Raw genomic sequence first — 17,195 nt, 5'->3', positions numbered from 1 at the left:
GGATTTACAAAGATACAAATTCCACGAATTTTAGCTGAATTAGGAGCAGCTCTATGAGGAAAGAAAAGTAAGTGACTTCAGTGATAGTAAATGAAACTATTACCAGAGCTGTCCGAAAAGAAATAAAACTATAAAAGGCTATATCTTTCCTGCCAGATGGATTTCAATCTGACTTGAAGTTTCCTAGAGGCTAAATAAAAAGAGAAATCTGATCAATTTCATAATTTACAACATCCATGATAAAGGAAAAGCAATTTACTCAGGAGAAGTGCAATTATTCTTGCTACTAAAACCTGTAAGAAATTTCCCCAAGGGTCCTCATAAAGAGGACACTATAAAATATAATGAAATATGCCTTGAACAAAATCTTTATGACAGACACCACTAAGTGTTTCACAGAGTGATTTTTATTGTGTTCTTTATTTTATGCCTACAGAACAACTACACAATTTTGGTTATGGTTTAATAGTTGCAGACATATTTGAGTAAAAAAAAAGACAAAGAAAACAAAATTGCTTTTTAAATTTCTCTCAATTGTGATGTTCTTTTTTTCACCTCTGCATTGGAATGTTGTGGGAATTGGTTCAGAATACATGCTATATTAACTCAATAAATAGTTATATAGTATCTCTAAAATATACAATTCCAGAAGAAACATGAAGGTAAAATAATTTTTAAGGAAAGGAAATCTACTATTCTTAGATGCCCATTATTAGAAATATATAAATTAAGAGATACATTGTATTTTATTACAATTTGTATAAATAAATAGCTAATGAATGAAAGAAGTGGTTAAAATTGTATTTTTGGAGTTGAAGGTTGGTTCTGCCATCCCAGAAATATAATTACTTCCTTGACACAACGTTCTTCTTTCAAATTTAAATATGACTTGAAGCTAATATGAAGATGCAAATTCATCAGAGAAATTAAGAATTACTGTTGTATCTTCTCGACTTTTTAGTCACTGAGTTTTACTCTACTATAGGTGTCTTACTTGGATATTGGAGACTTCAACCTGAAGCATCTTTTAAAAATAATTCATTAAGTGCCTCATCTGTCTTTGGATTTATCACAAATACTGTAGAAAGAGATGGTGACAAGAAAGGGAATCTTGGAGTCACTGTGTTGGCACATAACAATATGAATTGCTGAACAAGAATGATGCTGCCGAATCAGCAGTCTGAGGCCAACCTGGCAATACCAAGGACTTAAAGTCTAGGGCTTTATAAGTTAAGGTATTACACTGTGCAATGATATGACTCCTTGTCATTATACCTATAAGTTATATTACAGGTATTTGTTGTTGTTGTTGTTCTTGTCATCCCTATGAAAAGAATTTGGTCAAGGGAAATAGCAAAGAAAAGCAACTCATAATCTCCAACAAGAGATTTGAGTGGGCTTTGCAAAAGCACCATTTTCTATTGTGAATTAAAAGGTTGTTAAAATTCACATTGATGGAGTAGAATATGTAGTTATTTTGTTAGATAAACATTTCTATCTTGTATATCATATGGCTCAGGTCTGCTTTTTAGGATACAGAAAACTTGACAAAAAGGATAAGGTGAAGACAAAATTTTGTCTCTCATTCATAAGAAAATGTCAAATTGACATTGCTTTTGATGTAGAGTGAAAAATTTTGCTGTAGTCTCTATGAGAACTAACAACAAAGAAACATCCTAACTAGCATGAGTCATAGTTGATAAGGTGTAGTGTCAGTTTCCTTGATCATCTCATGTATTACTTCACTTTTGATGCTGATCAAAGTGCCATCATAGTTATTTGTAAGTTATTTTGTTTCTAGTAATATTGACCTTTAATACTGAAGGCCGAGCCTGGGCATTTTGTATCAGCTCGATAGGCTGTACAAATGGGACTGGGTTACCTCACTCAGGATGATAGCATCTAGTTCCATCCACATGCTAAGGAATTTCATGAATTTTTTTTTTCTAATAGCTCAGTAGTACTCCATTGTGTAAATTTACCACAATTTCTATATCCATTCCTCTGCTTGAAGGACATCTGGGTTCTTTCCAGCTTTGGGCTATTACAAATAAGGCTGCTATGAACATGGTGGAGCATGTGTCTTTGTTATATGTTATAACATCTTTAGGGTATATGCCCAGGAGTGGTATTGCTGGGTCTTCAGGTATGTCCAATTTTCTGAGGAATCTTCAGACTGATTTTCAGAGTAATTGTAACATCTTTCAATCCCACCCACAATTGAAAAGTGTTTCTCATTCTCCACATCCTTGCCAGCATCTGCTGTTACATAAGTTTTTTATCTTAGCTATTCTAACTGGTGTGAGGTAGAATCTCAGGGTTGTTTTGATTTGCATTTCCCAGATGACTAGGGCATTTCTTTGGGTGCTTCTCAGCTATTTGGTATTCCTCAGTTGAGAATTCTTTGTTTAATAGATGCCAAGAAGTGATTGCTGGTAGAAGCCTGATATGAATGCCTTTTCAGAGGCTCAGCCAGATTCATACTGATACAGTTGAGAATGCTTGCAGCGAACCATTGGACTGAACAATGGTACCCAAACTAAGGAGCTAGAGAAAGGACTGAAGGAGCTGAAAGTGTTTGCAACCCCATGGGAAGAGCAATATTATCAACAAAACAAACCCTCCAGAGTTCCTATGGACTAAAACACAAACCAATGAGTACACATGGAGAGACCCATTGCTCTAATTGCATATATAGCAGAGGATAAGTTACTGAATGACATTATAAATACCTAGTGAATAAATAATGGCATGTTAAATGTAACAGTACAAGAAAGAATAGTTAATTGATCAACTTCAATGGAAGTAAGGAAACAAATTAGTAATGATTAAAAGACATCACACATCATAGAAACTAAAAGTTTAAGGAGTCCTTAAAAGAAAATCTCAAACATGGTATACTCATTTAAAACCATGTTGGCATTATTATAGGAGACTTAACTAAGAAGCTCTGAGTAGACACAGGGATATCAAGTGGGAGAAAGCACAAGCTAGATGAAAGTAAATAGGAATCAAAATGAAACCAAACTTAATGGCTAATGGTACCTGGAGAGTCATTTTTCTCCAGATAAGGGATAATGAAAGGTTTCCTATACTTCAATAGATGGAGAGCAGTTAAGAGAGATGTCATTGATTAAAACACATTAACATCATTTACAGTTTTTCAAACTATAAAGGATGATTAAAATTGCAAACTTTCAAGTGTTCTGTTTAATCTGTGTAAGTCATTTCCTTAGTATTTTTATTTATTTTAGAATTTAATATAATTGTCAAGAGGTAATTTAAAACAAAGCATCCAAGACCCTATTGTGGACTACTGAGTGAAACCCTTCAAATCTTGCTAGTTTAGCTTTCCAGGTGTCTCCCATTATTTAGGGACAGTCCTCTGAAATGACTACATTAACTCCATGGCCATGTATGTCTATATGCTTATGAGGCTTAATATATATGTGAGTTAAATAAAACCAGAACAATTTTTATCATAAATAATAATTAAAAACATAAACAATAACAATAGCAACCATTTAGGCCAAAGAAATTGCCATAAGAGGAAGTAGTTATAAGAGAAAGTGGTATGCATAGCTCCCTTGACTGTGTAGGAAGTAATTAGAAGAGAAAGTGGTGTGTATAGCTTCCTTGACTGTGTAGCTCCTATGGTGTCTCAGCTGTCATTTTTCCCCTCCAAATAAACAACAAAGCTATCTTCTTTTCTACTTCGCTTTGTAATGTATTTGCCATTTTCTGATTTGTGTATTTTTATTTGAGCCTTTGAAAATACAAAATGTTATCCCTTTTTTTTTTATTTGCTAAATCTTACAGAGTAGCACATTTGAAACTTGAACATTTAATCACTGAGTACATTCTGCATAACAAAAAGCTGGCCATTATAATCCTCCAGCTATTACAAGATCTCTGCCGTCTAGGACACATTACACTTCAATTAAAATACAATGCTTTCTTCTTAACAGCTTCTTGTTTCTGAAGGATGAGTCTCAAGGATTATGTTATTACAAGAACAAAGGGTTATTGACTGCTTTTCACGTTTTTCTCTAAGATGATTTGCCAGCTACATAGAACTGAACAGAATTTTATGCCAAGATCTTTTCTCCCCACAGGAAAACATAATGGAAGTAATCAGAAATCAAGAATTTTTACTCCTTCCAGCTGAAGAGCTCCATAAACTCCTGGCCAGTGATGATGTAAATGTTCCTGATGAAGAGACCATCTTCCACGCATTAATGATGTGGGTCAAATATGATATGCAGCGAAGATGCAGTGACCTGAGTATGCTGCTTGCCTTCATAAGATTGCCACTGCTTCCACCACAGGTAATTTTGAATGCTGCTATTTCAATGTGTGCAGCATACTACAAAATCTTGCATTCGAAGCAACATTACAGTATTTTGTTTATTATAATAAATCATTATTGGTTTTAATTATTTAATTTCATTTTTGGAGGTTTATGAGGTCCTATTTTTAAATTAAGTAAGGTTATAAAATTATGGGTGATGGATATGGATTTAAATCTCCTCTTGTATGCATATGTACATGCATACATACTTGCTTTTAAACATGATGATAAACTTTTATTTTGAGGCTGATGTCACATTATAAGTTATGATTGTATTGCATATACAAAATGTGAAATCAAGTAGGTAACAAATTTATGTTTATTATAGCATCAGTTTTCTATTTTTCAGTTTTCTGTACCTATTTTCTTTTGAACTTAAGCCCTGTTCAACAAAAGGGAGATAATGTCTGGTACTGGAAAACGAGCCAGTTACCCATGGCCAGTGAACTCATGGAACTTGGACGAGAAATTACAGCCATCAGTGTACTAAGCTAGCATGAGCTCTAAAGATATTGCAATTAATTGTTCTTATGTTCTCTTTAAATATGATTTATGATTAGATAATGTGATTATCCTTTGGAGGAAACATGTTCTCATTATAAAAATCAATTGAATGACATTTCAAAATTCATAGTGAGATCCAATATATTCTTGAATGGTAGCAACTTATAAAATTACATATCAATTAGAATTATAGAACCTTTGTTAATTAGAGGTAAAGAAACAAAAAAGCAAAACCACAAATGTAATTTGCTGATGAGGACAGAGGGTAAAAGACCATAATAACAGTTTCTAACCTCATAAGTAGCAGACATGGCATTGTCTGGCATCAACAGGAGAAGCTCTTAAACCTGTGAAATCTCATTTCTCCAGTGTAGCAGAATGGCAGGGTGGTGATATGATTGTGGCTGGGTGGGACAGGAAGCATCCTCATAGAAGAACAGGGAGTAAGAATGGGCTAGTGGGGAACTGGGAAAAAGGGTAACATTTGAATTGTAAATACATAAAATATCCCACAAAAACATAATTTCTCAATGTGTATATATTTTCTTTTTCTAAGAGTTGACATAACCTCAAAATAAACCTCAATTCAGCATTATTTGGCTAGTAAATTATCTCAAAAATAATAAAAAATATTCAATAACTATTTTTAACTATAACTCTGTACCTTATAAGCTCCAAGTCATGAGTTGGAAGAATTACAAGGCTTTCAAATAGGTTTTGTGAAGAAAAAAATCATCATTTTCACCAGATCTATCTTTAAGCTATCTTCACCATTTTGTTATAGTTCAGGACTGATTTATGTATAGTATATGTCCCATAGGATGTATTATTTATGTTATTATCAAAGAAGCAAATTAAAAGTATAACAGACCACTGAAATGCTAAGTGAAATTGTATGTGTAGATATACCATAAAAGGAGACAGTCTTTATCATTCATTCATCACCTGTATTTAAATACAAACCACCATAAAATATATCAAAAAGGGTGTAAAATAAAAAGTTTTAGAAGTCAGGATAAATAAGAAACTATGAACGCTTAATAGTAAGTTTAAATTTACAATAGATTTTATTATTTTTATTATTATTACTATTATTACTATTATTACTTTTATTTTTTACAGTCCAGTTGTTGAACTACCCCCTGGTCTGCCCTCCCACATTTCCTCATCCCATTCCTCCTTGCCTTTGTCTTCAAGGGGATGCCCCAGTCTATCTGCCCAAGTCAGGCTTCTTCACTCCCTTGGGCCTCAAATCTCTCTAGGGTTAGGTGTTTCTTCTCCCAATGAGGCCAGATCAGGCAGTCCTCTGTTCTGTATGTGTCTGGGGCCTCTTACCAGCTGCTGTAGGCTGCCATTTTGATGGCTCAGTGTCTGAGAGATCTCATGGGTCCAGGTTAGTTGAGACTTCTGGTCTTCCTATAGGTGCCCCTTGTCTGGATCTCCCAGACTTTCCACAGTTCAATCACTGTAGTCCCTGACTTTAGTCCAATGATTAGGTTAAGTAAATGCTTCTGTTTCAGTCAGATGCTTGTTGGGCCTCTGGGAAGGCACCATGCTCTGCTCCTGTCTATAAGTACTCTATATAGTATCAGTAAAAGCATCAGGCTTTGGAGCATTCCCTGTGATGGATCCCAAACTGGGTCTATCTCTAGACATTCTTTCCCTCAGTCTCTTCTTCAGTTTGTCTCTGCAGGGTTTTATTTTATTTATTTTATTTTATGCTATTTTATTTTAGACAGAAACAAGTCTGGGACATATTATTCTACTATGTGATGGCCATCCCATTCCTCCATTTGATGCCCTTGTCCCACACTTGGGCATTTTATCTAAGCTCCCTCCATTTGAAACCTGTGCATCTCTCACTCTCCAGGTCTCTGGGATTTTCTAGAGGGTCCCCCCTCCTCCAACCTCATGGAGGTTGCATATTTACATTTATTTTGCAGGCCCTCAGGGCTTCCCAGCTGTCTCCTCTATACCATACCTGATCATATCCCTCCTTCCTCTGCCTGTCTCCTCTCCCACCATTGTCTTTCACTCTCTCTGCATCCCAGGATTGTTTTCTTCTCCCTCCCAAGTGGGACTGGAGCATCCTCAATTGGGCCCTCCTGCTTGTTAATCTTCTCAAAATCTGTGCCTTGTATATATAGTATGCTGTACTTTTTGCCCAATATCCACATATTTTTTAGTACATACTATGACTATCCTTTGGGTCTGAGTTTTGTTGTGTGTGTTTTTTTTTTTTTCCTTTTACTAAAGGTAATATTTTCTAGTTCCACCCATTTGCTGGCAAAATTCATGATGTCCTTCTTCTTAATTGCTGGTCTGAAATTCTCTTACTTTGTTGAGTCTTTGTGTGGTTTGTATTATCAGAGTAACTGTGGAATGAATTTGGTAGTATTTCTTTTGTTTTGTGTATGGAATAGTTTGAGGAGTGTTGGTATTAGACATATAATTCTGTCCTAAAGCCATTTGGGCTTTTTGTTTTGTTGTTTTGGTTGGCAGGTTTATAATGATTTCTTCTCTTTCATTAGGTGACATGAAACAGTTTAGCTAGTGGATATTTTATCTACATTGATTTAATGTTGACATGCAGTATCTGTGTAGAACATCACCAATTATATATTTTCCAGGTTTTTTTTTTTAAAGTACAGGCTTTTGTAGTAAATTCTGATGATTTTGTAAAATTTCCTCAATTTAGTTTTTATTGTCACTATTTTCATTTATGATTTAAAAATTTGGATTTGAAATATATCTCTATGCCCTTTAGTTAGTTTGGCTAGGACTTATCTACATTGTTGATTTAATCAAAGAACCAGCTTTTGATTTTTTATTTTTTGTATCATTCTCTTTGATTCCATTTGGCTTAATTCTGCCCTGAGTTTGACCCTTTACAACCTTCTACTTTTCTTGGGTGTGTTTAATTATTTTGTTTCATGACTTTCAGACATACTGTTAAGTTGCTAGTGAAGGATCTCTTCAATTTCTTTACAAAGGCACTTAGTGCTATGTATTTTCCTCTTAGCGTTGCTTTCATTGTGTCTTTTAAGTTTGAGTATGCTGTATCATCATTTTCATTGAATTCCAGGAAGTCTTCAATTTTCTTATTTCTTCCCTGACCAAGTTATCATTAAGTAGAGAGTTGTTCAGTTTCCATGGGTATGGGGGTTTCCTGTTGCTTTTGTTGTTATTAAAGTTTACCCATAGTCCATGGTAATCGGATAGGATGCATGGGATTGTTTCAATCTTCATTAATCTGTTGAGGCTTGTTTTGTGAATGATTATGTGGTCAATATTGGAGAAGCTATGATTGGAAAATTGAAAATATTTCTATGCTATAATTGGAAAGCAATTGAAGTTTATAAAGGAATTGCTGTCTTCCATTTAGTTATTGACAATGATCAGGGAGTAAAATTAGGGTAAATGTTTTTATGAATGGTTTCTTTGAATAAATTATCAGAGTTATCTTTGACACAAAGTTTTTTTAAAGAAAAGGAGCGATGTATTTATGTAAGGTAATAAATACTCTGTGATTCCCAATAGCTGATATTTCCAAAGTATCCACTTTTCCACATTTTTTTTCTGTTTTGTTTTGCTTTGTTTGTTTTTTTTTTTTTGTTTTTTGTTTTTTTTGACAATAGGTATTCTTAAAAACTATATCCTCTGTAATGGCAGTCAAAGCCAGTGTTAAGAGTAACAAATGATAGGTTAGAGGATTTTAAATATTGACAAATGATTGATATGTTTATTATCTCTTCCTTTATCTAGCCATTAATACTAACCCTGTTTTGCTACTTGTTAAACTATGAGTTTTTCAAAGGTAAGTTTGCATTTTAGACTTATAGGGAATATGCTGAACATTTTGGCTCTTTCTCATAATCCCAGAACTTGGAAGATTGAAAAAGAATAATTTTAATGTTTAGTAGGAGAGTCAACTATTTGTCTTTTAGGTAGCCCCAGATGTATTGTGAAAATATTTATTGCACAAGTCAGGGTGCAGAGAAACAGAAAAGATTATGGCTAAGATTCTGGAAAGGTACTACTGTCTTCCAATAGGATGTCTTTTTCCCTTAGTTCTCTGTTCTACTGTCATCAGAAATGCATAAACCTTTATTCCAATATATTTTGCTTAAATTAATATATCAGAAAATCAATAATTCCACAATCAAGATTGTTCTCTGAACTACACACTACATATGGGTTTATATTTTTGTTTCTTATATTCATCTATTTTGTGTTTGAATATATTTGTATGTTTGTGTATTCATTCATATACTACAACATGTGTACGTTAGATCAGAGGAGAACTTGAAGGAGAAGGTCCTTGCTTTTTACCAAGCGATTTTAGAGAAGGTAACTCATGTTGTTTGTTGGTGGCAAATGTCTTTACTTCCTAAGCTATACAAATAGCTTGGATTAATATGGTTTTATCATTTCAAAAAATTTATTGGTTATTTTATTTATTTACATTTCCAAAGTTATTCCCCTTTTCACTTTTCCCTCTAAAAATCCCCTATCCCTTCCCAATCACCCTGCCTCTATGAAGGTGATCCCCCACCTGCCTACCCCCTCCTTCCTCAGAACCCTAGCATTCACCTAGAAGAATATCTGGATTTCTCAAACCATGAGCAAGCAAGATATAAATACAAAGAGATCTACTAGTTTACTCATCAGTATATCACTCTCCAATTTGGAAGACTACAACTATAATTTGAATCTAACAAATTTGAAAGCCTTCTAAAGAGTACTAATACCTTTGATACTTGTAACATTTCCAAGTAATTATACTGATATTCTGTGTAAGAAGTGAATAAATTAAGAATGAGCGTGATACATTCTTCCTACTAAGGCTTAGGGCTCAGATTGTTTGGAAATCCATGATGCAAACCCACCCATGAATTCTGCTAGAGGAAACATGAGCCATGAAATGCTAGACTGCTCCATTTTTTTTTTCATAATGAACAGTTAGCTCCTTTCTAAAGGAAGTACAGGGAAAAAGAAAGCAACAGAGAATGAAGGAAAGGCCATCCCAAAACTGCCTCACCTCAGGACCCATCACATACAGACAAATGATGCCAGGATGGGCTTGCTAACGGGAGCCTGATATAGCTGTCTCCTGAGAAGCCCTGCCAGAGCCTGACAAATACAGAGGGAGATGCTTTCAGCCAACCATCAGACTGAGTTCTGGGACCTCAATGTCAAAGTTAAGGGAATGATTGAAGAAGCTGAAGGGGTTTGCAACCCCATAGGAAGAACAACAATACCATCCAACCAGTCCCCCTAGAGCTACCAGGAACTAAACCACCAACCAGAGAGCACACATGGAGGAATCCATGACTCCAGCTGCACATGTAGCAGAGGATAGTGTTATCTGACATTAATTCGAGGTGAGGCCCTTTGCCCTGTGAAAGCTTGATGCCCCAGCATAGTAAAATACTAGGATGGTGAGGCAGGAGCAGGATAGGGTAGGTGGGGGAGCAAACTCCTATAAGAAGGAGAAGGGGATGTGTTAGGAGGGTTGACAAGGGAAAGTCAGCAAGGAGTATAACATTTAAAATGTAAATAAATAACCAATTAAAATTTTAAAATATTAAGTGTAAGCTTTTCTGTATACTATTACAATGATCACTAATCATTAATTTCCAGCAATCTGGTATGCTGGTTGGTATATTCTGGCCTTTATGTTAACTTTACCCTATATCCTAATTATATCTGACACTACTTTATGTGTTTTTAAACATTTGAGTCATTTATTCATTTCTTTTTGTGTGTTGCTACCTAAGAATTTAAGGTATATAGAGTTTTCAACACCTAATGGTAGCTGATTATGATAAAACCTAAAAAGTTATAAAACTTGCTAATGGCAAGTTGTAGAAAGATATTAGATCACATATCACTGTGATGATTTATCAGAAATAGGAGAAATGTGAAAAATAATAACTTCAAATACAAAGTAATTCTGACATAATTTCCATTTTACTTCTCTTGCTCTCATTATTTACTCTAATTTTTGCTCTCCTGACTTGTAACTTATAGATACACTTATACGTACACACACAGAGAGACACATTCTTATATACATAGATACATGTGACATATTTGTATAATATTCACATGATACATGTATTATAGAAACATGATTTAAAGTTTCCACAGATTACATACTATTAAGACATACAATTATAAAGAATGGACAATATTAAATAAAAAAATACTTTGTAATTTAAAAAATTACTTTGAAAATTGCTCAAATTAATTCGTCAAGGAGCTATGTTTTAAAAGCGAGAAGAAACTGTCCAGAACTTTCAGAGAACACATAACAGTGCTACCTGGAAACAGATACTTCTGTCACTAGGCCAGGGAAGGTCCAGTTTCATCAGGACTGACTGCCTGTCCACAGATTGCTGGGCACTCAAAGGGGCCACAGGAGGGCTCTCACTCCTGAGCCCACTGGTGAGTACATACTTCCTCTCCCCATCTATCCAGAAAGAGACCACCCAGAACTCTCATGGCACAGGAACATAAGTGCTGCCTGGGAGCATACTGGACAAAACCCAGAGACAGCCCACTCCCATCTGAGCACACAGCCTACCCAGAGAGGGGAACACTCAGGAGCAAACTTCCACCAGAACCTACTGACTCACACACCCACAGGAGATAGACACTGCAGTCAAAGACAACAAGATAACCTATCATCACTGATAACAATATGGCAAGAGGCAAGCACAAGAACTTAGAGTCAGAAACCAAGATAATCTAGCAGCATCACAACCCAGTTATGCCACCACAACAAATTGTGGATATCCCAACATACCATAAAAATAAGTTTTAGATTTAAAGTTATACATCATGATAATGATGGAGGTCCTGAAAAAGTGCATAAATAACAAACGTAAAGAAGTACGAGATAGCCAGGAAAACACACACAAACAAGTTGAAGCTCTTAAGTGGAAACGCAAAAATAACTTAAAGAGCTACAGGAAAGCACAACCAAACAGGTGACAGAATTGAAAACAGAAACAGTAACATTGAAGAAATCACATAAGGAGACAAACCTGAAGTTGGAAAACTTAGGAAAGACATGAGAACTCATAGACACAAGCATCACCAAAAGAACACAAGAGATGGAAGAGAGAATCCCAGAGGCAAAAGACACAATAGAAAACATTGACACAATAGTCAAAGAAAATGCAAATATCAAAAAGTTTCTAACAAAAACATTCAGGAAATCCATAACACATAAGAAGACCAAACCTAACAATTAAGTGTATATGAGCACTGAGACTCCCAATTAAAAGGCCCAGTAAACACAATAATAGAAGAAACCCTTAAAAAAATAAGAGATGACCATGAACATATAAGAAGCCTACAGAACCCCAAATATATTAAACCATAAAGGAAACTCCTCTGAACACATAATACTCAAAACACCAAATTTTCAAAACAAAGAAAGAATACTAAAAGCAGTAAAGAAAAAGGACAGGTAACATATAATGGCAGACTGATCAGAATTACACTTGATTTCTCAAGAGAGACTATGAATGCTAGAAGATCCTGGACTGATGCCATACAGACCCTAAAAGAACACAAATCAAATGCCAGCCCAGATTACTATATCCAGCAAACCTTTCAATTATTATTGGTGAATAAGCCAAGATATTACACTACAAAAGCAAATTTACACAATATCTTTCCAGATAACAAGCCCAACAAAGGATAATAGATGGAAAACTTCAACATAAAGAGATAAACTTGACCCTAGGAAAAGAAAAAATTAATCTTCTTGCAACAAACAGAAAAGAAAAAAAAGCACACAAGCATAACTCTATCTCTATAACAAAGGAGCAGGAAACAGTAATCACTCACTATTCTTTAATATCTTGTAACATCAATGAACTAAATCCCCCAATAAAAAGACATAGACTATAAGACTGGATACTTAAACATAACCCAACGTGTTACTGAATACAAAAAAACTCATCTCAGCAACAAAGACAGTCACTACCTCAGAGTAAAAGGTTAGGGAAAAACCTTTCCAACAAATGCTCCCAGGAAACAAGCTGAAGTAGCCATCCTAATATAAACTAAAATAGCTTTTCAACAAAATGTCATTTAAAAAGATAAGAATATTTTTAGTCACCAAAGGAAAACTATCAAGATGAACTCTCAATCCTGAACATCTCTGCTCCAAATACAAGGATGCCAACATTCATAAAAGAAGTTCCACTAAAGCTCAAAAGCATATATTGCACCCCACATGATAATACTGTTGGACTTCAACATCCCACTCTCATCAATGGACAGATCATGGAAGCAGAAACTGAACAGAAACACAGTGATACTAACAGAAGTAATCAACCAAATGGATTTAACAGACATCTATAGAATATTTCATCCTAAGACAAAAGAATAAACATTCTCAGAACATTATGGCACCTTCTTCAAAACTGACCATATAGTTGGTCAGAAAACAGGCCTTAACAGATACAAGAACATCAAAATTTTCCCATTCATCATATCAGATAAGCATGGACAAAGGCTGGTCTTCAATAACAATAAAACAACAAAAAGCCCACTTATGCATGGAAGTGGAACAATGCTTTACTCAATGATAGCTTGGTCAAGGAATAAATAAAGAAATAAAAGACTTTTTGGAATTCAAAAAAATGAAGGCACAACATACCCAACTTATGGGATACAATGAACCCAGTGCTAAGAGGAAAACTCATAGCTTTGATCACCTCCAAAAAGAAACTGGAGAGGGCATACACTAGCAACTTGATACCACATCTGAAAGCTCTAGAACAAAAAGAAGCAGATGCACCTAAGAGGATTATATGGCAGGAAACAATCAAAATTAGAGCTGAAATCAACCAAATAGAAACAAAACAAATTATACAAGAACTAACCAAACCAAGAGCTGGTTCTTTGAGAAAATCAGCAAGATTGATAAACCATTAGACAGGCTAATATGAGGGTGCAGAGATAGTATCCAAATTAACAAAATCAGAAATAAGAGGGAAAAAAGACATTATAAGAGAAAGTGAAGAATTTCACAAAATCATTAGATTGTACTCCAAAAGCCTAACTCAACAAAACTGAAAAATCTAGAGGAAATGGACAATTTCCTAGACAGATACCAGGTACCAAAGTTAAATGAGGATCAAATAAACCATCAAACAGCCCCATAACACCTAATGAAATAGAAGCATTTATCAAAAGCCTGCCAACCAAAAAAAGCACAGGACCAACTGGCTTAGTGCAGAATTCTATTAGACTGCCATAGAAGACCTAATAGCAATCCTCTCCAAATTATTTCAGAAAAAAATTGGACAGAACACTACCCAACTCATACTTTGAAGCCACAATTATGCTCATTCCTAAACTACACAAAGACACTACAAAAAAGATAACCTTATATCAAATTTCCTCATGAATATTGCGGCAAAAGTATTCAAAAAAAAATCCTTGCAAACAGCTTCCAAGAACACATCAAAATGATCATTTACCATAATCAAGGAGCCTTCATTCCAGGAATGCAAGTTAAGATCATATATGAAAATACATTAATGCAATATACTATATTGAAATAAAAGCAAAGGAAAAAACACATGATAACCTCTTTAGATGCTGAGGAAGCATAGGACAAAATTCAACACCTCTTCAAGATAAACAGTCTTGGGAAAAAAATCACAAATTCAAGACCCATACTATAACATAGTAAAAGCAATATACAGCAAACAATTACCCAACCCTAAACTAAATCTTGAGAAACTTGAAGTAATTCACTAAAATCAGGGACTATACAAGGCTGCCCCCTCTCTCCCTACCTATTTCATATAGTACTTAAAGTACTAGCCAGAGCAAACAGACAGCAAATGGAGGTCAAAGCAATACAAATCAGAACGGAAGAAGTCAAAATATCTCTATTTGCACATGATAAGATAGTATACTTAATTGACTCCAAAAATCCCACCAGAGAATTCCTACATTTGATAAGCAACTTTAGCAAAGTGAATAAATATAAAATTAATACAAACAAATCAGCAGCCTTCCTATACTCAAAGGATAATAGGCTGAGAAAGAAATTAGAAAATCAACACCGCTTACAATAGTCACAAAAAATATAAAATACTTTGGTGTCTTAATCAGGGTTTCTATTATTGCAAAAAATATCATGGCCAAGAAGCAAGTTGGGGAGGAAAGGGTTTATTCAGCTTATACTTCCATATGACTGTTCATCACCAGAGGAAGTCAGGACTGGAACTCAAGCAGGTCAGGAAGAAGAAGCTGATGCAGAGACCATGGAGGGATGTCACTTACTGGCTTGCTTCCCCTGGTTTGCTCAGCCTGCTTTCTTATAGAACCCAGGTCTACCAGCCCAAGGATGGCACCATACACAATGGGCTGGGCCCTCTCACCTTGATCACTAGTTGAGAAAATGTCTTACTGCTGGATTTCATGGAGGCATTTCCCCAACTAGGGATCCTTTCTCTGTGATTATCTCCAGCTTGTGTCAAGTTGACACAAAACCAACCAGCACAATTGACCCCTTCTCAACTTGACATACAAACAAATCAATATGAAGCTTCACCTCTTAATTTTTTGTTCATCCCCAAGATCTAGATAACCTTAAGTGTCCCACAGTCTTTACCAATTCTTATATTTTAAAATTGTAATACCTTTAAAATATTCAGTCTCCTTAAAAAAAAAATCAAAGTCTTTTTACAAATCAAAGTCTCTAAACTGTCACTCCTCTTCTTCTTTCAGAAGGAAAGATATCAGGGCACAGTCACAGTCAAAAGTAAAATCAATCTCTTACCATCCAGTGTCTGCGAATCTACTTACAAACTTCTGGGCTCCTTCAAGGGCTTGAGTGACTTCCCCAGCTCTGCCCTTTGCAGCACACACTTTGTTTTCTAGGCTCCAGCTGCCTCTTCTCCACTGCTGCTGATGTACTTAGTGGTCATCTCATGGTACTGGCTTCTCCAAAACACTACTGTCATTCCTGGGGCACTAATTGTCACTGAGATTTCACCTTCACCAATGGCCTTTCATGACCTCTCACAGTGCTGAGCCTCAGCTGCTCTTTATGACCCCTTCATTCCTTCAAAACCAGTGATTTTACATATTAGCAAGTCCAGCCACAACATGAGGTACAATCTTGGCTATCTCTGAAATACAGCCTCTTTGTGCTGTCAGAAAACAGTTCTCAGAAGATTTCATCTCAATGATGCTGGTCTCTTCTTAATTGCCACTAATTTCTCAGCTCTAACTGACCAGCATCAATAGTCCCAGTAATGCAAAGGTTTTGCTTTAATAGTTCTGATATCTTGTTAATCACAGCTGATTCTTTATCCCCAGCTAACCAAAACCACAGAATCTTCAAAACCAAAACAGCAACAGCCCTGATCAAAGAATCTTTAATCTTCCCTCTGAAATTTCACAAGCCAGGCCTCCATCTTCTGCACTGTTCTCAACATTATCTTCTAAGCTTCTACCAAAGAGCTCTTAATATATAAATCTCTCTTCTAGCTCAAAGTTCCAAAGCCTTCCACAGTCCTCCCCAAAACATGGACAGGTTGTCAGAGGAATACCCCAGTATCCTGGTACCAATTTGTCTTAGTCAGGGTTTCTATTTCTGCACAAAATTTCATGATCAAGAAGCAAGTTGGGGAGGAAAGGGTATATTCAACTTACATTTCTGTATCACTGTTCATCACCAGAGGAAGTCAGGACTGGAACTCAAGTAGGTCAGGAAGCAGGAGCTGATGCAGAGGCCATGGAGGGATGTCACTTACTTGCTTACTTCCCATGGCTTGCTCAGCCTGCTTTCTTATAGAACCCAGGTCTACCAGCCCAGGTATGGCTCCATCCACAATGGGCTGGGCCCTCCCACCTTGATCACTAGTTGAGAAAATGTCTTACAACTGGATTTCATGGAGGCATTTCCCCAACTGAGGCTCCTTTCTCTGTGATTAACTCTAGCTTGTTTCAAGTTGTCACAAAACCAGCCAGTACATTTGGTGTATGCCTAACCAAGCAAGTGAAGAATTTGTATGACAAGAACTTCATGTCCCTAGTAAAGAAAATTAAAGAATATCCAAGAAGTGGGAAATCTACAGATTCAATGCCAACCTCATAAAAATTCCAACTCAATTCTTCATGAAGTTAGAAACATTAATTTGCAAACTCAATTGGAACAATTTAAAACTCAGGATAGCAAAAACTATCCTCAACAATAAAAATATTTTTGAAGGAGTCACAATTCCAGAACTCAAATTGTATTACAGAATAATTGTCATAAAACTGAATGGTATTAGTACAGAGATTAACAATATTA

At 35.6% G+C, this 17,195-nt stretch overlaps 1 protein-coding gene across 1 annotated transcript in view; it reads left to right on the top strand.

Annotated features, from left to right (window-relative positions):
- KLHL1 (kelch like family member 1) overlaps positions 1-17,195 on the top strand; it is a gene marked incomplete at both ends in the record, with an annotated part of 384,888 nt that overhangs the window by 211,348 nt on the left and 156,345 nt on the right. The window contains one exon of the mRNA XM_080917315.1: positions 4,116-4,328. Coding sequence (XP_080773441.1) covers positions 4,116-4,328 — 213 coding nt within the window. The remainder of the gene's footprint in view (positions 1-4,115; positions 4,329-17,195) is intronic.

The sequence above is a fragment of the Micromys minutus genome (genome assembly GCF_963924665.1).
Source record: "Micromys minutus genome assembly, chromosome: 5".
Classification (NCBI taxonomy): domain Eukaryota; kingdom Metazoa; phylum Chordata; class Mammalia; order Rodentia; family Muridae; genus Micromys; species Micromys minutus.
Note: the sequence above shows the minus strand (reverse complement) of the source record. Positions and strands in the feature narration are given on the sequence as shown.